This window comes from Scomber scombrus, chromosome 5 (assembly GCF_963691925.1).
Source record: "Scomber scombrus chromosome 5, fScoSco1.1, whole genome shotgun sequence".
Taxonomy (NCBI): Eukaryota; Metazoa; Chordata; class Actinopteri; order Scombriformes; family Scombridae; genus Scomber; species Scomber scombrus.
In genome coordinates, this window is record NC_084974.1 from 16306439 (window position 1) to 16324170 (window position 17732).

At 39.5% G+C, this 17732-nt stretch overlaps 1 protein-coding gene across 1 annotated transcript; it reads right to left on the bottom strand.

Annotated features, from left to right (window-relative positions):
* Nucleotides 1-346: 346 nt before the first annotated feature.
* On the bottom strand, nt 347-10726 carry LOC133980170 (probable G-protein coupled receptor 149). Its single transcript, XM_062418777.1, has 5 exons — nt 9752-10726; nt 7377-7557; nt 6734-7236; nt 1260-1400; nt 347-853 (listed from the first exon to the last, which is right to left on the bottom strand). Exons 1-5 carry the CDS (start codon nt 10724-10726, stop codon nt 347-349), a joined length of 2307 nt encoding a protein of 768 aa, XP_062274761.1.
* Between the last annotated feature and the right edge of the window lie 7006 nt (nt 10727-17732).

The window sequence follows — 17732 nt, forward strand, 5'->3', positions numbered from 1 at the left end:
CTCGCTCTCCCACCCTCCCCTTCCTTCAGCTCCATCTCTCTCTCTCTCCCTATTGTTTACCCCTATTTAATACTATCTTCTTTTACAGCCTAATCTATCTTTATGTACTTTACAGACAGGTGATGTGTACATGTGTTCTCATGAAGCTATCTGAAGAGGAAGTACAAGAGTAGGCAAACAAACTTTTATAACAGTCTTGTGATAAGTCACAATATGGATCACCTGTCTGTTCTATTAGAATGTTGATCACAAAGAAGTAAATTTGGAATGATTTGGAAATTTGTTTTCTATCCATTGCTGTCAGAGCTCTCTTAACTTCTGATAGTCACTTTCTTGTCCTGTGCTATCACTCTTCACTGTCGCCAGCTTGCTTTCTGTAGGCTTCATTAAGCAGCTGTATCTCCTCACGATATCCCGAGCTTCCATGCGTTTGTCGCCGGCTGTTCTCCCGATGGGCCTCCACAGTGTCAGGTATAGTGATGTTGATGGTCTCTGTTTCTGGGTTGCCGCTGCTGGGGATGAGCAGAGAGTAAGAAGCTGTCTCTCCCAAGTCACAAGAAACAAAGCGGTTTTCTCTTCGTGAGTAACGTAGCGACGGCGAGCGGGCATGGGTAGAGGACTGGCTGATGTTGGAGATGATGGACACACTGTCCATGGCCTCTTCGTTGTCACAGATCTCCAGAACCTCCAGGTGGATTTTGACGTTGGTGTCCCCCACACCAGCTCCGATGCCCATTCCAATTTCCATACCCATCCCCACACTGCTGACATTCACATCTCCAGTCTGGACTCCTGATCCTGGGTCATCTGCACTAGGCTCGTGGCCAACTGATTTTGAGCGGTACACTTCCACCTTTAAGGTAGAAGGACATTAATAATACAACTTACTACAAACAAAACAGTGTGGGGTAGTATAATTCAATACAATACATATGTTTTTGTTTGAAATAGTGTGAATAGTCATTCAATAAATCTAATTTCACCACAGGGATCATTCATGTCTTAACATGTTTTGTCTTGATAGTTTATGCATGTTTAGTTTTACTTACCCTAATACATTTTGTGAAATATCCACTTTTAGCTTAGCTTAACTGTCTCCTGACTCTAGCTTCATGGTTAATACACAGACATAAGAGTGGTGTTCCTTTCATTTAGCTCATGGCAAGATAGTGTATTTCCCAAAATGTTGAGCTATTCCTTTAATGAAATGCTCAAAATGAACGAGAATTGCTGGAACACACTGCACTGATTGATGTTACCTTCTTTGCATTGTTGGGGGAGATTTTGAGTCCATCACTGCTGACCTCATAGGTGGAGAGAGAGAGAGTCTTTCCGGTGGGTGCTTGCAGAGATACGGTGCCCTGGAAGGCGCACAAGGGGATTGACAGACCTGATGACCGCTACATAGGAAAAATAAAACAAAACAAATATCCCACAGAATTACTATTAAAGTAAATACTCAATCTTTGCTGCTCATCATGTTATTGACAAGATGTCCAAATCAACTGATGCTTTACATCAACTACAAGATCCTTTTGCATCTTCTTCCCTCTATTCAAACTAATTGAGCTTAGATTGTGTCTGTGATGTCAAGGCCATGGAGATGAATGTGTTGACCAACCATTTCCATTCTGAGAGTTAATGAGGCTTACATGTGAGAAAACTGTCAAGAGCAGTTTGCTGGTAAAAGGAGATGTTAGGACTCTGTGGGTTTAGCTGCTAGCAGAGACCTTTCAGGTTCACGGCAAAAGATGGTATTATTATGGAATGATCTACACGATTTAGCTGTTATCACATATATTGTTTTTCATCTGAATAATATCATTTCAGTGTGTAAAGCATTAATCAAATGTCTTCAGAGTTTTCCTACTAATTAGCCATCTTTTCTTAACAGGGATAATCTATATCACTCATTTTCTCATCATATTTCATATTTTATATTGTTTTCATTATGCTAGCAATATGTGTATTACAAAATTCATATTGCTGGAAGGGGAATGGAAAAGCATCCTGCGGTGAGACAACAGAGAGACTGTGGCAGGTCTCATTAGGCCCTCTAAATTATTTAGATTAGTTCAATGTAATGATCTGATTGTGACTATGACGCACAATAGAAACAAAGAGGATGTCAATCTCTTGTCCTCCCTGACTCTGTTTTACTGTCATTGTCTTTGCTTCATTGTGAATGGAGAGAGACACAGAGGAAGGAGAGAAAGAGATAGAGAGAGAGACTGTGATTTGTAGCTGAAAACACACACACACACACACACACACACACACACACACACACACACACAAACACACACACACACACACACACACACATACATTGTCAAGTAAATCAAATAATGCTTAGAACCCATCTACGTGGGGAGTACACTGATGGTTGTGTGTGTGTGTGTGTGTGTGTGTGTGTGTGTGTGTGTGTGTGTGTGTGTGTGTGTGTGTGTGTGTGTGTGTGTGTGTGTGTGTGTGTGTGTGTGTGTGTGTGTGTGTGTGTGTGTCTGTCTGTTATGGGTATTTTCTGTCTTGTGTAATATTACAAATGCTACAGCAGGCAAACATTTGTGCATTATTGCTTTTTAGCCACATTAGCGCCATGGCTGTTTTGCAATGTCAGTCAGCTAGTAGACCCTTTTAGTCCAGACAGAAATATCTCAAAAATATTTCATAGATATACTATACATGGTGTCTGGAGGATGAATCCTGTGATGTTTCCCTAAAAGTTCATCTATTTAGTACTATTTAGCAAATGTTGACATGATAACGACATGTTGCAAGGTATATAAAAATGCTATATTGAGAATAATATATTGAATTACTATTATTACTATTACTATTCATTCTTCCTTAATACAAAATCCAGAATCAATGAATATGCAAATATTTTTTAATTTCAATAGTTTAACTGCTTATTAAGAAATCTATTTTCAATGATAGATGCTTCATGTTTCCACATAACACTTGTATAAATTGCATAATGGACCGTGACTGGCATCCAAAGTACTTGTGATGTCACAAATAATTCTCATAGGTAAATGCCTTGAATTTTCAATGAGTGCAGAGAAAGTTTCCTCCTTACTTGAAACAACTTTCTAGTGTCAAGCGCGGCACATACACTATTATGTACAGTGAAGCTTAAAAACCCAAAGTCAGGTGACAATAAGAAAAACATTTTTTTGAGTGGAGGGTGTGATGAAAATTTGATTTCTCATGTAGGCCTACTTTATATTAAATATTTTAAATATATTCGATACACTGGATACATGTAATGCAGATGCATATGTGATACCAAACTGTGTTTGCCTTTTAAAGGTCGAAAGACAATCAGTCTATAAAGAAACTTCTGCATACAGTAGGCAGGTGGAAGCACAGGTTTGGGGCCCTCTCAGATTTCCCCGTCTGATTCAAGCCCTTACCAAATGAGTTCATACAATGCTGGTTAAGCCTGTCACCACCAGGTAAATTTATCTGTATTTTGCAGTATACTGGAATTTTTTAATCTGGTGTTTGACATTCCTGCTCTGGCCGGATGAATGCATACTGCACATGCTCTATGGGCAGAGCATGCACACTAGAGACTTCCGATGGCTGAGTGGCTAGCTTCCGGTTAGCTATCTGCTAACTTGAATAAGGATAAGATAATTTAATTGTGTGGCTCTTCTAGACTGTCCAGATGCTATCAGACTGAATAGATCAAATTCTGAAAGTGAAACAAGTCATTTCACAGAGGTTGTGTTATTCACAAAACAATTACGATCTACAGCTGCAACAGTTGCAAGTAGTAGGCTATGGTGGAGCCTATGACACAAGAACATGTTGACAGTTGTTTTGTGATTACTCTCACTGCCAGAAGGGGCAGACAAAGGTCCTGCACTCCAGCTTAAATATGAGTAGATGTATTCTTCTTATATATTCATAAAATGTTTTATATGTAAGTCCAAAACAATGGAAGATGTATTGAAGGAGGCTCATGTGTGTTACATGGCAGATGTTGTGATGTATGAAGGATAAGAGTGTCTTAAGAAAGAAAAGTTTAATAGTGCCCCAAGCTAAGATGTGCTATCCTAATGGTTACTACTTGATGTATTGGCTAAAATATATGAGAGAGAACATCTGACTCTGCTTGGTGTCCATTCATCTCACACCTGCTGATGGTCTCACTATGTGCACAAAGTGAAAATTAAACCCCTGAAAGAAATATCTCTGTTGTGAAGTCCATTTTATAACAATATTACCATGATAAGGGGGACGTTAAACTAACAGGGAGAACATGGTAAACATTATACCTGCTAAACATCAGCATGCTAATGTTATATTAACATACCAAAGCAGCTGCTGGAAAACTATTGTTGTACCTATAATACAGGAATAAAAATTAACAACATAAACAACCTATTTTATATGAGCAACAGGACTAGCTGTAAATATGCATTATTGATGCCTACAGATCCTGGTGTGCAGTATTGATTCTGGTTTTGTAATTTTTCTTTCTATTCAAAATCAATTGCTGTTTCATTCACCACCTTGCAGCCCTATTTGTGAGAGACACATCTATTTACATTTACGGATATATTCTCAGAAGGGTAAACAGGTTTCAGTTCCCTACATCTGAACGCACACTAGATCTCTACTTCCCCTTAGGGAGTGCGCTTGTGAACGCACCCGCAGCTCGGTGCTTGCTAACAAAGAGTATAAAGTCACAGAGAGGGTAAAGATGTCTTTAAGCTCTAATTCCACCTCTCCCTGTGGATGTTGAAGGCCAGAAGGGTTGACAGTAAGGAGGAGAGACTCTGGGTAATGACATCTAGCCTGCTAACAAGGGACAAAACGCAGCGAAGAAACACTATAAATCAAAAATTATTTATATGTCATCTGTTGTTATGTGTGCTTTTATGCCCATGGGGAGAGGGGGAGGTTGCTTGATTTGTCTAGCTTGATATTTGTATTTTTTGTCTTTTCTGTTTTCTAGTGTGTGTGTGTGTTTATATATGCAGTGTCTGCCTGCACATACTGTAAACGTGTATCTGCTGACCCAGCCAACGACTAAGGCCTACAGGAACACACTGTAATATACAGAGTTTGCTACCAAGATACTGAGAAATAGCGCACGCACGCACGCACGCACGCACGCACGCACGCACGCACGCACGCACGCACGCACGCACGCACGCACGCACGCACGCACGCACGCACGCACGCACACACACACACACACACACACACACACACACACACACACACACACACACACAAGCCAGCAGTGAGCATCTTCGGCTTATACATGATGCAAAGTGAGTGCCAAAGCCAAGCAGTAGATGCATGCTCCATGGATTTTCCACCCTCTGGTGATTTTCAACCCAAAACATTTCAGACAGAGACAGAGAGGAAGAGAGACAGAGTGTGCATGTGTCTGTGTGTGTGCACATGTATGCATGCATATTTAAACATCTGTTAATGTCCTAGTTTGTTTTGTGAGTTTACCAGCTCATAGCATTATTGTTCTGAAAAACTCACAATTACTGTACTGTCAGTTTCAGAGGTAATGCCTGTGGCTTCACTGCTGTTTCTCTGGAAAAGAGTGAGGCTGTTCTCTCATCTACGTCTGGTATCTCCAATGCCAGGATATGTTAATCATTAAGCCTTGCTTTTGTCCTTATTTAACAATTCAATTGGGTCCAGCAAAACAGAGAGAGAGTTAAGCTTCTGGTATTACAAGAGCACAGCTTGTCAACTAAAAAGAAAGAAATGGATTAAATATGGATTAGGGGATAGTGGCTCATGTGCTCTTAGCAAACTGTCTTGAACCTAGTTGTTTACCTGTAGTGCTCTTTGGCTTTGCATCAGTTGGATAGAGCAACTATTGAGTGATTGAGAAAATCATAATTGTATGAGCACAACTTATGGTTTCAACAAGCAGATAAACAACACTGCACACAAAATATGAGTGTTAATATGTGGCTACAGTATGTGTTTGATGAAGTGTGAGTGGATTGTTTAAAACATGGATTCTGCTTAAATTTTCATTCAGTTATAATTCCAAATCACAGATATGCACAAAGAAGATTAACAAACACATATGGGGGCCAGCATTCAGTGTATACATGTCATTAATACTGCTTAAAACCCAAAACACCAGACTAATTCAATGAATAGAGCTCAGCCTTGTGAATTGGTCTTAAAGTGACTGTGGAGCAGCAATGAATGAGTATTTGGTTTCGAAAGACAGGCTGACATTTGTTACTAAAATGGTAGGCTGCTGATAGTATCTTGATCAATGGGTTTATTAGAGGAGAGGAGAGGAGAGGAGAGGAGAGACACAAACAAACAAACAGGAAGTCAGACAGGCATTTGGACAGAAAAAAAATGCTAAAATATGCCCACACCTCCAGCTGCCATACTTCTGGCCTATCACAAAAGATTACAGGTGCACTGTACTATAACAGTATTTAATTTCCTTTTGAGCAAACTGTAAACACAGAAAGGGTGATGGGTGAAAATCCATCCATTTTATGGTCCTGTGTGACTAATCATTTATAAACAATCACCTCTAGAGTACATGACCATACTGCATGCTGATGCAACAGTTTTTTTACTAGTTTAGAAAAGCAACAGGGCCGAGTGAGAGTGTAAAAAAATAATTAATGCCAGCCATAAGCAACAAAATGACAGATACAAATGACTTCATTTAGTGGTTCAACATCAGACTAATGAACTGACTGCTCTGATGTACCTGTCTTGGTGTTCTCTCTGATTTACTCCTGCACCACTCCCAGTCTGTCAGCTCGATTTTGCGACACTCCTCGTGCGACAGCCTCCTCTCTGACCCATCAAACACTGATGATGTGTCAGTTAGATTGTGATCCTGCTGCCGGTGATGAGAAGACAGGGAAGGGACACAGTGGAAGTCATCATCATCTCCATGGTTCTCATGGGGAAGTGAGGGACAATCAGCAAGGGCATCTCCTCCACCAGCCACAGCTTCTAACAGAAGGTCTGCATGTGAAGAGCTGTCCACAGGACACGTGGTGCTGAAATCAAAACTGGGCCCCAAGCTGGAGAAGCCACCACTCTCTAGTGCATCAAGACGGGTGTTGGGGAAGTCACAGTTAAAAAGATTGTGATAGGCCGGCTTCTCAATGGGCGGACTGTGATGAGACACGGTGGCATGGGATAACTTATACACTCCATAGCCTTGTTGGAAGGAAAGGTTGAACTCAAATTTTCTTTTCATTACTGTGAAGAAAGTAATTGAGAACAATTAAATTGCACCCTTAATTAAAAAACAGAAGTCAACTGTATATCACATTTGGAAAAACTGGTTTGGAAAAAACACAAATGCTCTTTGTTAGTAAATTTAGATCAAGCCTTGGTACCTGAGTGTTCCTGCATTGGATCCCGTTTGCAGTTTATGAAGCAGCCGCATGGCATGTGAATCCAGCGCTCAGACAGCACGAACAACGGAGTAACCGCGGGGGCAAGCAAAGTGAGAAAGAAGCTCAGAGTCTCCAGGGATGAGCTGCGTGCATTCACTGCGTGGCGCACCAGCACCAAAGTCTGTGAATGAAAGGGAAAGGGAAATTAATTCACTGAGGTATCAGTGATTCAGTATGTATGAGGATGTGGGGGTAGGGAAACTCATGAATGAAAACAAATTACACTGATCCTTCATCCATACTGGGCTTCTTTTTTGCTTTTACCTTTTATTTTTTTGCATTTTCAGTCAACATACACATTGATTATACAGTTGCTCTATTGTACTGTGTGTGGGTGTACTAAATTCAATAAATATAAAAATATATGTATACATTTTTATAATGAAAGTTTTCTTTCATATATATTGTTTATATGACTCAGTCAATTGTGCCCCAGCAACGAGTGCAGCATTGTTGTAGTGTTGACCTCCAAAGCTTTCTAGAAAAATGTTATACTTGTAAATTCAAACACAGATACAAATGATAAACATTTAAAGAGAAACCTTCTAAGGCAAAACACGTTTGTTTAGATATGTGTCTTAAAGAACAATTACACACCTACCGAAGGAAAGGTCATTATGAAATGTTCAATTGCATTTAAAGTGTTCCTGAGCAGCATGGAAAGCTGTATTATTCCTCTCTGGAGCCTTTTCTCATTTTCTGTTGCAAGTTTGGAATGTCGACTCTGTTTGCCCATCATTGTCTGTTGGCTGACCAGCATTTATCACCCCCTTTTTTTGTTGGAGCAGCAGCACTGTTTGGCAATCATGCAAAAATATTTCATAATACAATGAATGCTACTCTTAAGATTTTAACTGTAAAACCTGCCAACTGAAGGCCTTCTGGGAATGTTGATATGAATGGGACACTGGTTGTCACTTAACATAGTTTTTAAGGAAACTTTCAACAACACTGCAAATCACAATAAGGTGTCCTAATGGTTTCAAAACTTTAAATGTCCAATAATTGATTGATTGTCTCACAAAATACAGTCCCCAAAGTTATTGAAAGGATGTAATGCACCTCTAGTCTGACTTTTGTTCATTTGCTGATACTTTATCCACAGCATAAACTTAAATGCCATAGCTACACTAACCGCAACAGAAATGGTGGCCTAATGTTTGATTTAGGTATGACAGTGTTTAGCAGTGTTGGGGTACATTAGAGGCCCAAGCATTTATTTTCAGTTGGCTTCTGGCCCTACTCTGACTTTGTATACACTGCATATGGGTCAATGACGTATAAGGATTTTCAACAACTCAATTTTAAATAATAAAAACAAGCATATCTAATGCAGTAGTTCAAACATTCAGAATGTTGTGTACCTGACAATTCATATTACAATTTGAAAGTGATTTTAGTGGGGGTTTTTCAAGATTAATTGGCACTGGCCTGAAAAAAAAGTCATTTGGTGCGACCATGATTCATCTTGAAATGTCTTATATAAATAAAAGACCATCATTTACAAAGATTTTTAAAAAAATGCAAATACTTTGTTTCCAAACACTTTATATTACTGAAAACTTGTAAAAAAAGATGTGAAGCGTGTTAAGTAAATTAATTTATTTCAAGATGAATCGTGGTCGCACCACATGACTCTTTTTAAAGGCCAGTGCCAATTAATCTTGAAAAACCCACTAAAATCACTTAATTTCAAATGTATAATATGGAGCTTCAGGTACACAACATTCTGAATGTTTGAACTACTGCATTAGATATGCTTGTTTTTATTATTCTACAATTGAGTTGTTCTAAATCCTTATACGTCATTGACCCATATGTCTTTGTTGCTCCTTTGTTGCACCTGTCTTTTGGCTAAAATACAGCTCTCTAGAAAAAAAGTGCAGCATAGTTCTCCTCATCTTTGACATCTGATGCTCATTGGCCAAAATAACAGAAACAAGCAAAATAACAGCAAAATAACAGAAACAAGCAAGCATAGTTGGACAGGGGTGTCGGTCTAAGAATCCCCCTTTGTCTAGAAAGAACGTGAAAAGCTATTTCAATATGATAAGACACTTGTATTGTTTTGCAATATAGTTCAGGAATCTTCTAAAAATAAAAGTCACTTAAAGATGGATTTAAACCTAAAACATTTAACATTTACTTGAGACAAGTAGATTTACAATGGAAAAAGTACAAATATAACTCAACTGGTAGATGTCAGCTGTCAGAAAAGCGTAGGACATTAAACGGTTTGGGTGTGTCAAAGTGACAGCTATTAGTTATGAGGCTTTTGCTTTTGGCATGGCATGTGCTTTTATCACGCTGCTTACCATCATCGGCATCCATAAAATAACTCGGACAACCGCCAGTATCATGGAGAAGCGCTTTTGTGCAAAAACCACTGGTGTGTCCCCAACAGCTGCTGTCCTCTGTCCGCTGACAGACATTGGGGACAGACCGCTGTTGTCTTTCTCCCTGAGCTCAGACCCTGTCCCGCAGGAACTCGGGCTCAGCTCGTTGTAGACACCGAAACTTTTGTTCAGACTGTCCCGGGAGAAGGACTGGAGATCACAGAGGGGAGTGGATCCACTAAGTCCCCTCGCCATCTCCAAATAGCTCGGGTACAGCAAAGTCCTCTGGGGCTCTCTCGAGCACAACAGCTGATAGGTGAGGGGGATAAAGAAGAACAGCAAGCCGCAGAAACACAGGGAATATAAAGAGAAAAGCAGCAGAATGTACAAACTGTCGCTCTCTGGGAAACACCCAAGAGAGGCCGGCGTAAAGCTGCCCCATCCGCACAAAGGTAACACACTAACGGCCAGGCTGACCGCCCACACACCGGCTATGGCCCACATCACTCTCAAGGGCTGGCGGACAGACTGGAGCACTCCAAATCTCTTTGTGACATAAAAAGTGTAGGCTGCTATCAGGCAGGCCTTCATATTGCTTGAAACACCCTGGAACACGTACAGAAGTCCGGATAAAGTGCACAGACTGCCCGACCCTCCACCTCCATCTCTCTCCCACTGTAGAAGCATGAACATGGAGAGAGGGACCACACTGAGCAGGTCGTCCACCGACATGGAAGCCACAATGAGACACAGAGAGGTTTTTCTCCTCATCCGAAGGAGAGACAGTAACGAATACACCCCTCCGACAAAGGTAGCAGCTGCGATGGTTACGCACAAGCCGAAAAGCAGCAGGCGAATTTGCCTCTCTACCTCCGAGGGGTCTGTCTGCTCGTAGGTGGCCGTGGAAAGGTGGCTCTGATTGGGCGCCGGGGAGCTTAGGTACGTCGTGGACATTTTCAGTGAATGAACTTTGTCTTCTCTATCTCTTTTGGCACTTTTAATTGGTTAAATCGGACTCATTCGCCTGTAAAGTTTACCGCGTTGCAAAGATGTGAGGATGGCACAACATGCGCCGCATCTCTTAAAAAAACTGGACAATATAGACGAGAGAGACATAGCGCAACATCCTTCTCCGATCCAACGGGGAACGCACGCGTAACCAAAGCTTTCCTGTCCTTTGGATGTGGAGCCCCCGGGTACACTACTAGCAGGCACTTCTGTTCACCGTTCAAACCGCGTAACCAGGGCACCTCTTGTTTCCAGCTGCTGATTTACGCGCTGTCGTCATCACCGTTTCCTCCCGCGGCAGTCATTTGGGGTTGGGCCAAACGCAGGCAACTACTACAGCATCTGCGTGGAATCGGTACGATACATTAGGCTGTGCTTTCATTTGTACCTTGGCACAACCCTTACCTCAGGTCATGCCAAATACTCCAATTGTCCCCCATCCCATATCTCTGAATGAGGGATGTTTAACAACAACTGAATACAAATGAGAAAAAAGAAGCTATTATGTTTCTTTCTTGCCAGTGAAGACTTGTATGTGTGTGTAAGAGGCCCTTCACTTTCAGGTTAATTCCATCTGGAAAACAAAATAATCATCTACATGGACATGCAGTGTTATTGCCAGCCAGTTTCAGCAGATTGCCTTTCATTGTTCCATTTTCAAAACCTTTCCAGCGTAATAGAGTGAGGCAACTAAATGCCAAGCCAAGAATATTAAGGATAACATAAATTAGATAAGGTTTGAGTAGTATCTTGTGACCAGACTGAAAACAGCCAGGCCACTTTATTGTATATGTGTGTTTGTGCATCTGTCCATCAGTGCAGCAGCATGAGGCAGGAGGACAAAGGGCACATTGAAGGTAGCGAAGTACTTTCAAAGAAAAGTTATACTTGCTTGACACATCTGAGTGGACACTGTATTAACATACTATACATCTTGTTTTAAATGATGATTTAAGGAATGATTAAATTGTAATTAAATCAGCCTGATAGTTTTAATACTAAAGTTACTGAGATAGTTTTGACTCTAAAACAGCCTTTATTTCCAACACTAAAAAAGGTTAGGGGGATAACAATAGGAGATGCAACCGACTAAAGAAAAACCCCAATTAAACAGTATGTGACCCTGTGGTTTGGTAACAACAGATTCATTTGCGTGAGTAAATCCTATACCCTGGTGTGGAAATGGCCTCGTCTTGTCCTCCCCTGTGGTTTTCAAGGATTTTCAGGATGAAGGACTTGCCCGTTTGTTTAGATGGTTCATGGGTGTTCTGTTATTCTCACAGCACTCTGTAGATATGTTTAGTGCTCAGTTTGTCACTGGTGATATATTTTTGGACCAGTGCCCTTTATGTAAATGCATGGATCTGCATGATGACAGTTCATGCTTATTTATTTACACTCCTCCATTATGTGTTCACTCACTCTGTGATATCATTACACAGTATCTGTGGATGCAAGCATGGCATCTGACTTCAGGGCTTGTAATTAAATTAGAGTTTGGGCTAAGTGACTTACAGCCAGTCTAATGACTAGACTCTCTCCGGGGCCATGGGGACACAGTGGGAAACATAAGAGGACAAAACACAATCCACAAGGGTGTACACACAAACACACACAATCACACCAGCTGAGCTCAGCGTCACACATCAAGGTGACCTACTTTGTGTGTGTAAATGTGCATTTGTGCACATTCCATGCAATAGTTTGTTCACGTGTGCCTGTAAGATGGTGCAAGGTGAGAGTGCAGCTCTATATATTTATTTATTTTCCTAAGCGCTATGTTTCTGTCAAAACATGTCCTCTCATCCTTTAATAGAGCAAACACTGAAAATACATTGTATATCAAGGTAGATGAAGATCACAGAAAAGTATTTACCATATAACATTTTCAAAAGAAGGTATGTGCAGTTTTAAATAATTTATTAAAATCCTTATATATGCTGAAAGTGGCAGTGTAGATGTGTATTTGTTAGACTGACCCTGAGAGGCTGGACGATGCAGCAAAAGAGCAGTCAAAAGGCGATGGTACGGTGCACCAAATCATGGTTTTTATTCACCAACACCAAAATCACATACACACAATGGTACAGGCATGGCAGCATCACCGATGAGACCTGACCAGCAACAAGGACAGATGGAAACTGGCGCCTTTTATACCCCCATCACTGGTCTGCTTAATTGGATGTTTCCACTCACAGGTTATTAACAAAAAGATATTATCTCCCAGCTAATCCCCCAAGACAATATCACCCGCCTACACTCACATAATATTTATCCCCCTGCTGTACACTCTATCTACTCCTTCCCAAAATAAACAAACCCACTACAATAAATATACATCTATACACACCAACTACCAAACCCCCCTCTTCCTATCCTAACACTTGGTCTCTCCCGGAACCTTTAAATTGGTGTTCGTACCCCGGGGACTCTTTTGGACGAACACTGAAGGAGACACCAAAAGGACAGGTAAGAATCCACACAAACAATTTAAATACAGGCAGCAACTTTAACACACTAAAACACTTTTACATTGCAATATTAACGCATATTTATGTTGTCTATCAATTATACACTGGAGGTGCACATAGTATTATATAATCGAACTCCCTCTCTCCCTCAGGTGAAGCCGATTATTGCACCTGGCAGAAGACAACACACATCAATCCCAACTCATTATTACCCAATGGTTTAAACTGTTCAATAAAGATCAATGTGCAAATATGCAATGTGCAAACTACTAATAAAGTGCAACTATCACAATTAAAGTGTCATGTGCCATTATTAAAGTGCCTAATTAAATTGTTTGGTTAAAAGTGACAATACAAAGACCCAAATGTGCCATCTTTACAAGGCCTAAGCCATCAGTCATTAGTAACGAAGCGCTCTTCGTTACAGTATTGTAAAACAAAACAGGCCATCTTTTTAAATATTTGAAAATAAATATCAGTCATACATCAAATCATTCTGGCAAATCACATCCTATATTTATCATCCATAACCCATACATGTATTATATATGTATAATAAGCAAATCTAAATCTGGATAAGATGCAAAAGAAGAACATTTCTCAATATTTCCCAAACAGTGAAGCAGATTTAATATAGCCTCTTATGTGAAAAAGAACAAAATGCATACACACACACACACACGCACGCACGCACGCACGCACACACACACACACACACACATACTTTATTTTGTTAAAGTTGTGAAAAATTGAAGAGTTTTCCATTGCTGTATGCTTAATCTAAAATAAAATAAAACATAAGTCTAGATAGTGATTAGACCTGTCCCATTTAAATGGTAAAATTGTAGTGAGTGGTCACATGTCAGCAGTATAATCACAAACAGAAAGACTGCAGCACAACATGCTCTAGCTTTCAGATCTAAATAAAATGAGATCAAAATAAATATGTATCTCCATCTGCAGACTGACACACATCCAGATGTTCCTGCCTGCTTCTGCATGATGTTCCAACGATAAACAGAGTTTACCCTGTACATACTTGTTTGGTAAACATCAACAGAATTCCCCATTTCTCTTAGATTGTGGGGCCCTTTTGTTGAGTGTTATGCCACATTAAATCTGGGAAATGAGGCCTGGTATGCGCAATATTCTTCTTGTGTTAACACAGAAAAAGGTGTCTGCTAAAACCTGACATTTCCATTACAGTGTCTTCTTTCATTACTCCACTAAACATTTGATGAAGGCTCATGAAGTCAAACAAAATGACATTAAAACTAATGAAGCAAGAGTTGTATTTGAGAATTGCAGCCATCTTGCAACATCTAGTAAATCATTCATCCATAATATTGCCTTGGAAATGAAAATGCAAACCATAGGAATGCTATGAAGTGAAACCTCATTGAGTTCATATACTGCAATTCATCTGAACCATGAAATGGAAGCAGCTAATCAAAGATAGATGACTGTAATATGCTGTATAAATACCCGCCAAGTTCATTAATAATGTACTGTGTTACACATATGGGCATACATGTTTGCACAAATCACACCGCCATTACTCTGTTGCTTACTGGCCTCTGGTGGTGCATCCTAAATCCAGCAGAGCACAGTTTGTAACTTTAAATTGTAGAACTGAAGGAGTTCCATCCCCCCAACCACCTCACTCCCCCTCCCCTCAACCACAAATCCACCCACACCTGTATGCACACACACACACACACACACACACACACACACACACACACACACACACACACACACACACACACACACACACACACACACACCGTTTTCACGGTTCAAGTGCATAATTATCCTAAGTCACATCAAATATTAATGAAGCAGCACTTGACACGGAGACACAGAGACAGAAGCAGAATGGAAGATTATATTTGCATATAAGAGATAAGAAAAACTGAATGAGGAAAGGGAGGATGAATAGTCAGTGACATAAATTCATAATGACTCAATCTTAACTCTCTGCTGAGGTGCTCCTAAAGTTGCAGCATGCTAAGTATTTTGGGCTCCTTTAAGTGCTATTTTGAGAATTAGACTTTGAGAACCAAAATCTATTTAATGTTGTAGAAAAAGAACACAGTGCTGACTAAATTAAGTGCAGTACATATGAACACACATGCACAGAATATTCATTCAGTAATATTTGTAGTGAATTTGTATCAAATGACTATGTGTCATGAGAGAAGGGTTACCTGTAGTGCAGAAATCACAGAAAACATTCACCCATCCCTGCCGACAAAGCTATTTTTAATCAGTGTTTTGATTTAATGTTTACTTAAAGTCTCATCATCGTTTTACTCTCATCAAAAGTTGAGTGATAAACCCACTGCACACTACCTGCCCAGCACAAAACACTCCCAGGGCAAAGTTGCCAAATCTAGCTAGACCAGAGCATTTCTTGTTATGAGTTGGTGAACACCAATAATAAGCTAAAAGGAGAGAGAATATTGGATGTGTATTCATCATATTCATTGTGTTCCTCTGTGTCAGCCTGATGCAAGCAAACTGCTGATACTTTAGTCATAACAACTTTAGTCTGTAAGTCAGGGATATGATGGTGTGTTTGTCTGCTAACTGCAAAAAGAAAGCACCGCCTGCCATCCAAGACAATTAGCCAGTTGTTAACATGAAAAGCTGCAGCATTAGACCAGCCATCAACCAAAGTTCTAGCATAAGATGAGGTGTGAATTTCCTGATAATCTCTACAATTGTCAGAAAAAATCCCCAGATATATGATACTTATCTGGGAAGTTTGCCTTCCACAGAACCTAGATGGTCCTTTCTCACACACATCTGAATAAAGTGAAATTCTGCCTTTGTATACCAGTTCCACAGTTTCCTGGATGCGCGTCCTTTCATACAGTGTATTTTGATGTTTTTCTGCCCTCGAGTGGCCATAAGGTGATTCAAGATGCCTTAACCCTTACACTATTCACAATATCACCTCATGGTTAGTCTCTATAAAAACATTTCTGAACCACAAATCCTCGTGAGTCATTAATAAACTGGTGATAAATACTTAATAAAGAATACATTTATTCTTTGGTTTTTACGCTTTTTGTTGATGGAGAAAAAACATTTACAATAGCACTATATATAGGTTATTAACACAGGAGAATATAACTAGTTCAATTCATTATATTAAATGTGAATAAACAGTATATTTTAATAAATATGAGTCAAACATTGCAAATGAGCTGCACAAAAATGTTGAAATATTTCCCCTTTTTTGTATATTTTGGGTCACAGGAGGAAAAGTCTTCACATTTCTTAAGGTGTGTTTTTCTTCTTTAAAATGTAAAACTGGGTCAAATTAGACCCTGAACAGTATGTAAGGGTTAAATGACTATAATCTCTTAACAATGTGTTCAGCTGTCACAGACATTATAAATGTTGTCTTTTGAGTCAGGCTTATGTTTTATACTGTGGGCTAAAGAAAGAAGAGTTTTAGAATATGAATGGAAAAAGGCTAAATGTTTATTTATTGTCTTTAAACACACTTTTGAGATGTATCAATCATGTTATTTCTTAAAGACAATTGCACCACACTTTCAACTCACTCAAAATCACTTCTGAATGTAAAAGTGAATTTGACATATACATTAAATGAACTGAAAAAAAAATACAATACAGATGTGAACACAATAAATGCTAAACACGCAGACAGTTGGGAGTTGAAGATTTCTCCTTAAGTGTTTAGTAAGAACTTTGATTATCTCTAACAACACATAGCAGTTATTCTTTTTAATTAAGCAGCATTTTGAATACTTAAATTTCAAATAAATTATAATGAAAAATGTATGAAAAAAATGTCATTTTAACTTTAATTTATATTTCATATCCATTCACTTTCACTATATACCAATGCAAAATGCATGGTTAAACATTCACAGATATTCACAGATATACAAATTCATATAAATACAAAATGTAATTAAGAAAAAATGTTCAAGTTTAGAAAATTCAAGTTCATTTGGCCACTGGCAGAACTCTGATACCACGCTTGGGCTTGAATAATTATTTGCCCAGGTGTGTACTGTATGTCTACAGAAGTGTGTGTGCACCTGCAGGCTCAGTAATTGATCATATCTGTGAAAGTGTGTGAGTGCCTGTGTGTGTGCACATGTGACTGCACACACATCTACATGCACACCCAGAGCGCTCATCTATAATACATGAGGTCATGTGTTTGAAAACCACATCTTTGAGCATCTTTCCATGACTTATTAATGCATTTATGATATAACAATACCAACCAGCAGCAACAGAAAAAGTTAAGAAAATGATGTTGAGTAAGAACTACAGAAAAATAATTTGTTTATGTGTGTGTGTGTGTGTGTGTGTGTGTGTGTGTGTGTGTGTGTGTGTGTGTGTGTGTGTGTGTGTGTGTGTGTGTGTGTGTGTGTGTGTGTGTGTGTGTGTGTGTGTGTGTGTCGGTTCCAAGCCAGAATGACTGTCAGAAA

Excerpts from the sequence above, each read along its gene's own strand:
- LOC133980170 (XM_062418777.1), bottom strand. The coding sequence starts at position 10,726 with ATGTCCACGACGTACCTAAGCTCCCCGGCGCCCAATCAGAGCCACCTT. Across the intron at positions 1,401-6,733 it reads CAGAGAGAACACCAAGACAG|CGGTCATCAGGTCTGTCAAT; the intron begins GTACATCAGAGC and ends TTTCCTATGTAG. Across the intron at positions 854-1,259 it reads CCCCCAACAATGCAAAGAAG|GTGGAAGTGTACCGCTCAAA; the intron begins GTAACATCAATC and ends TCTACCTTAAAG.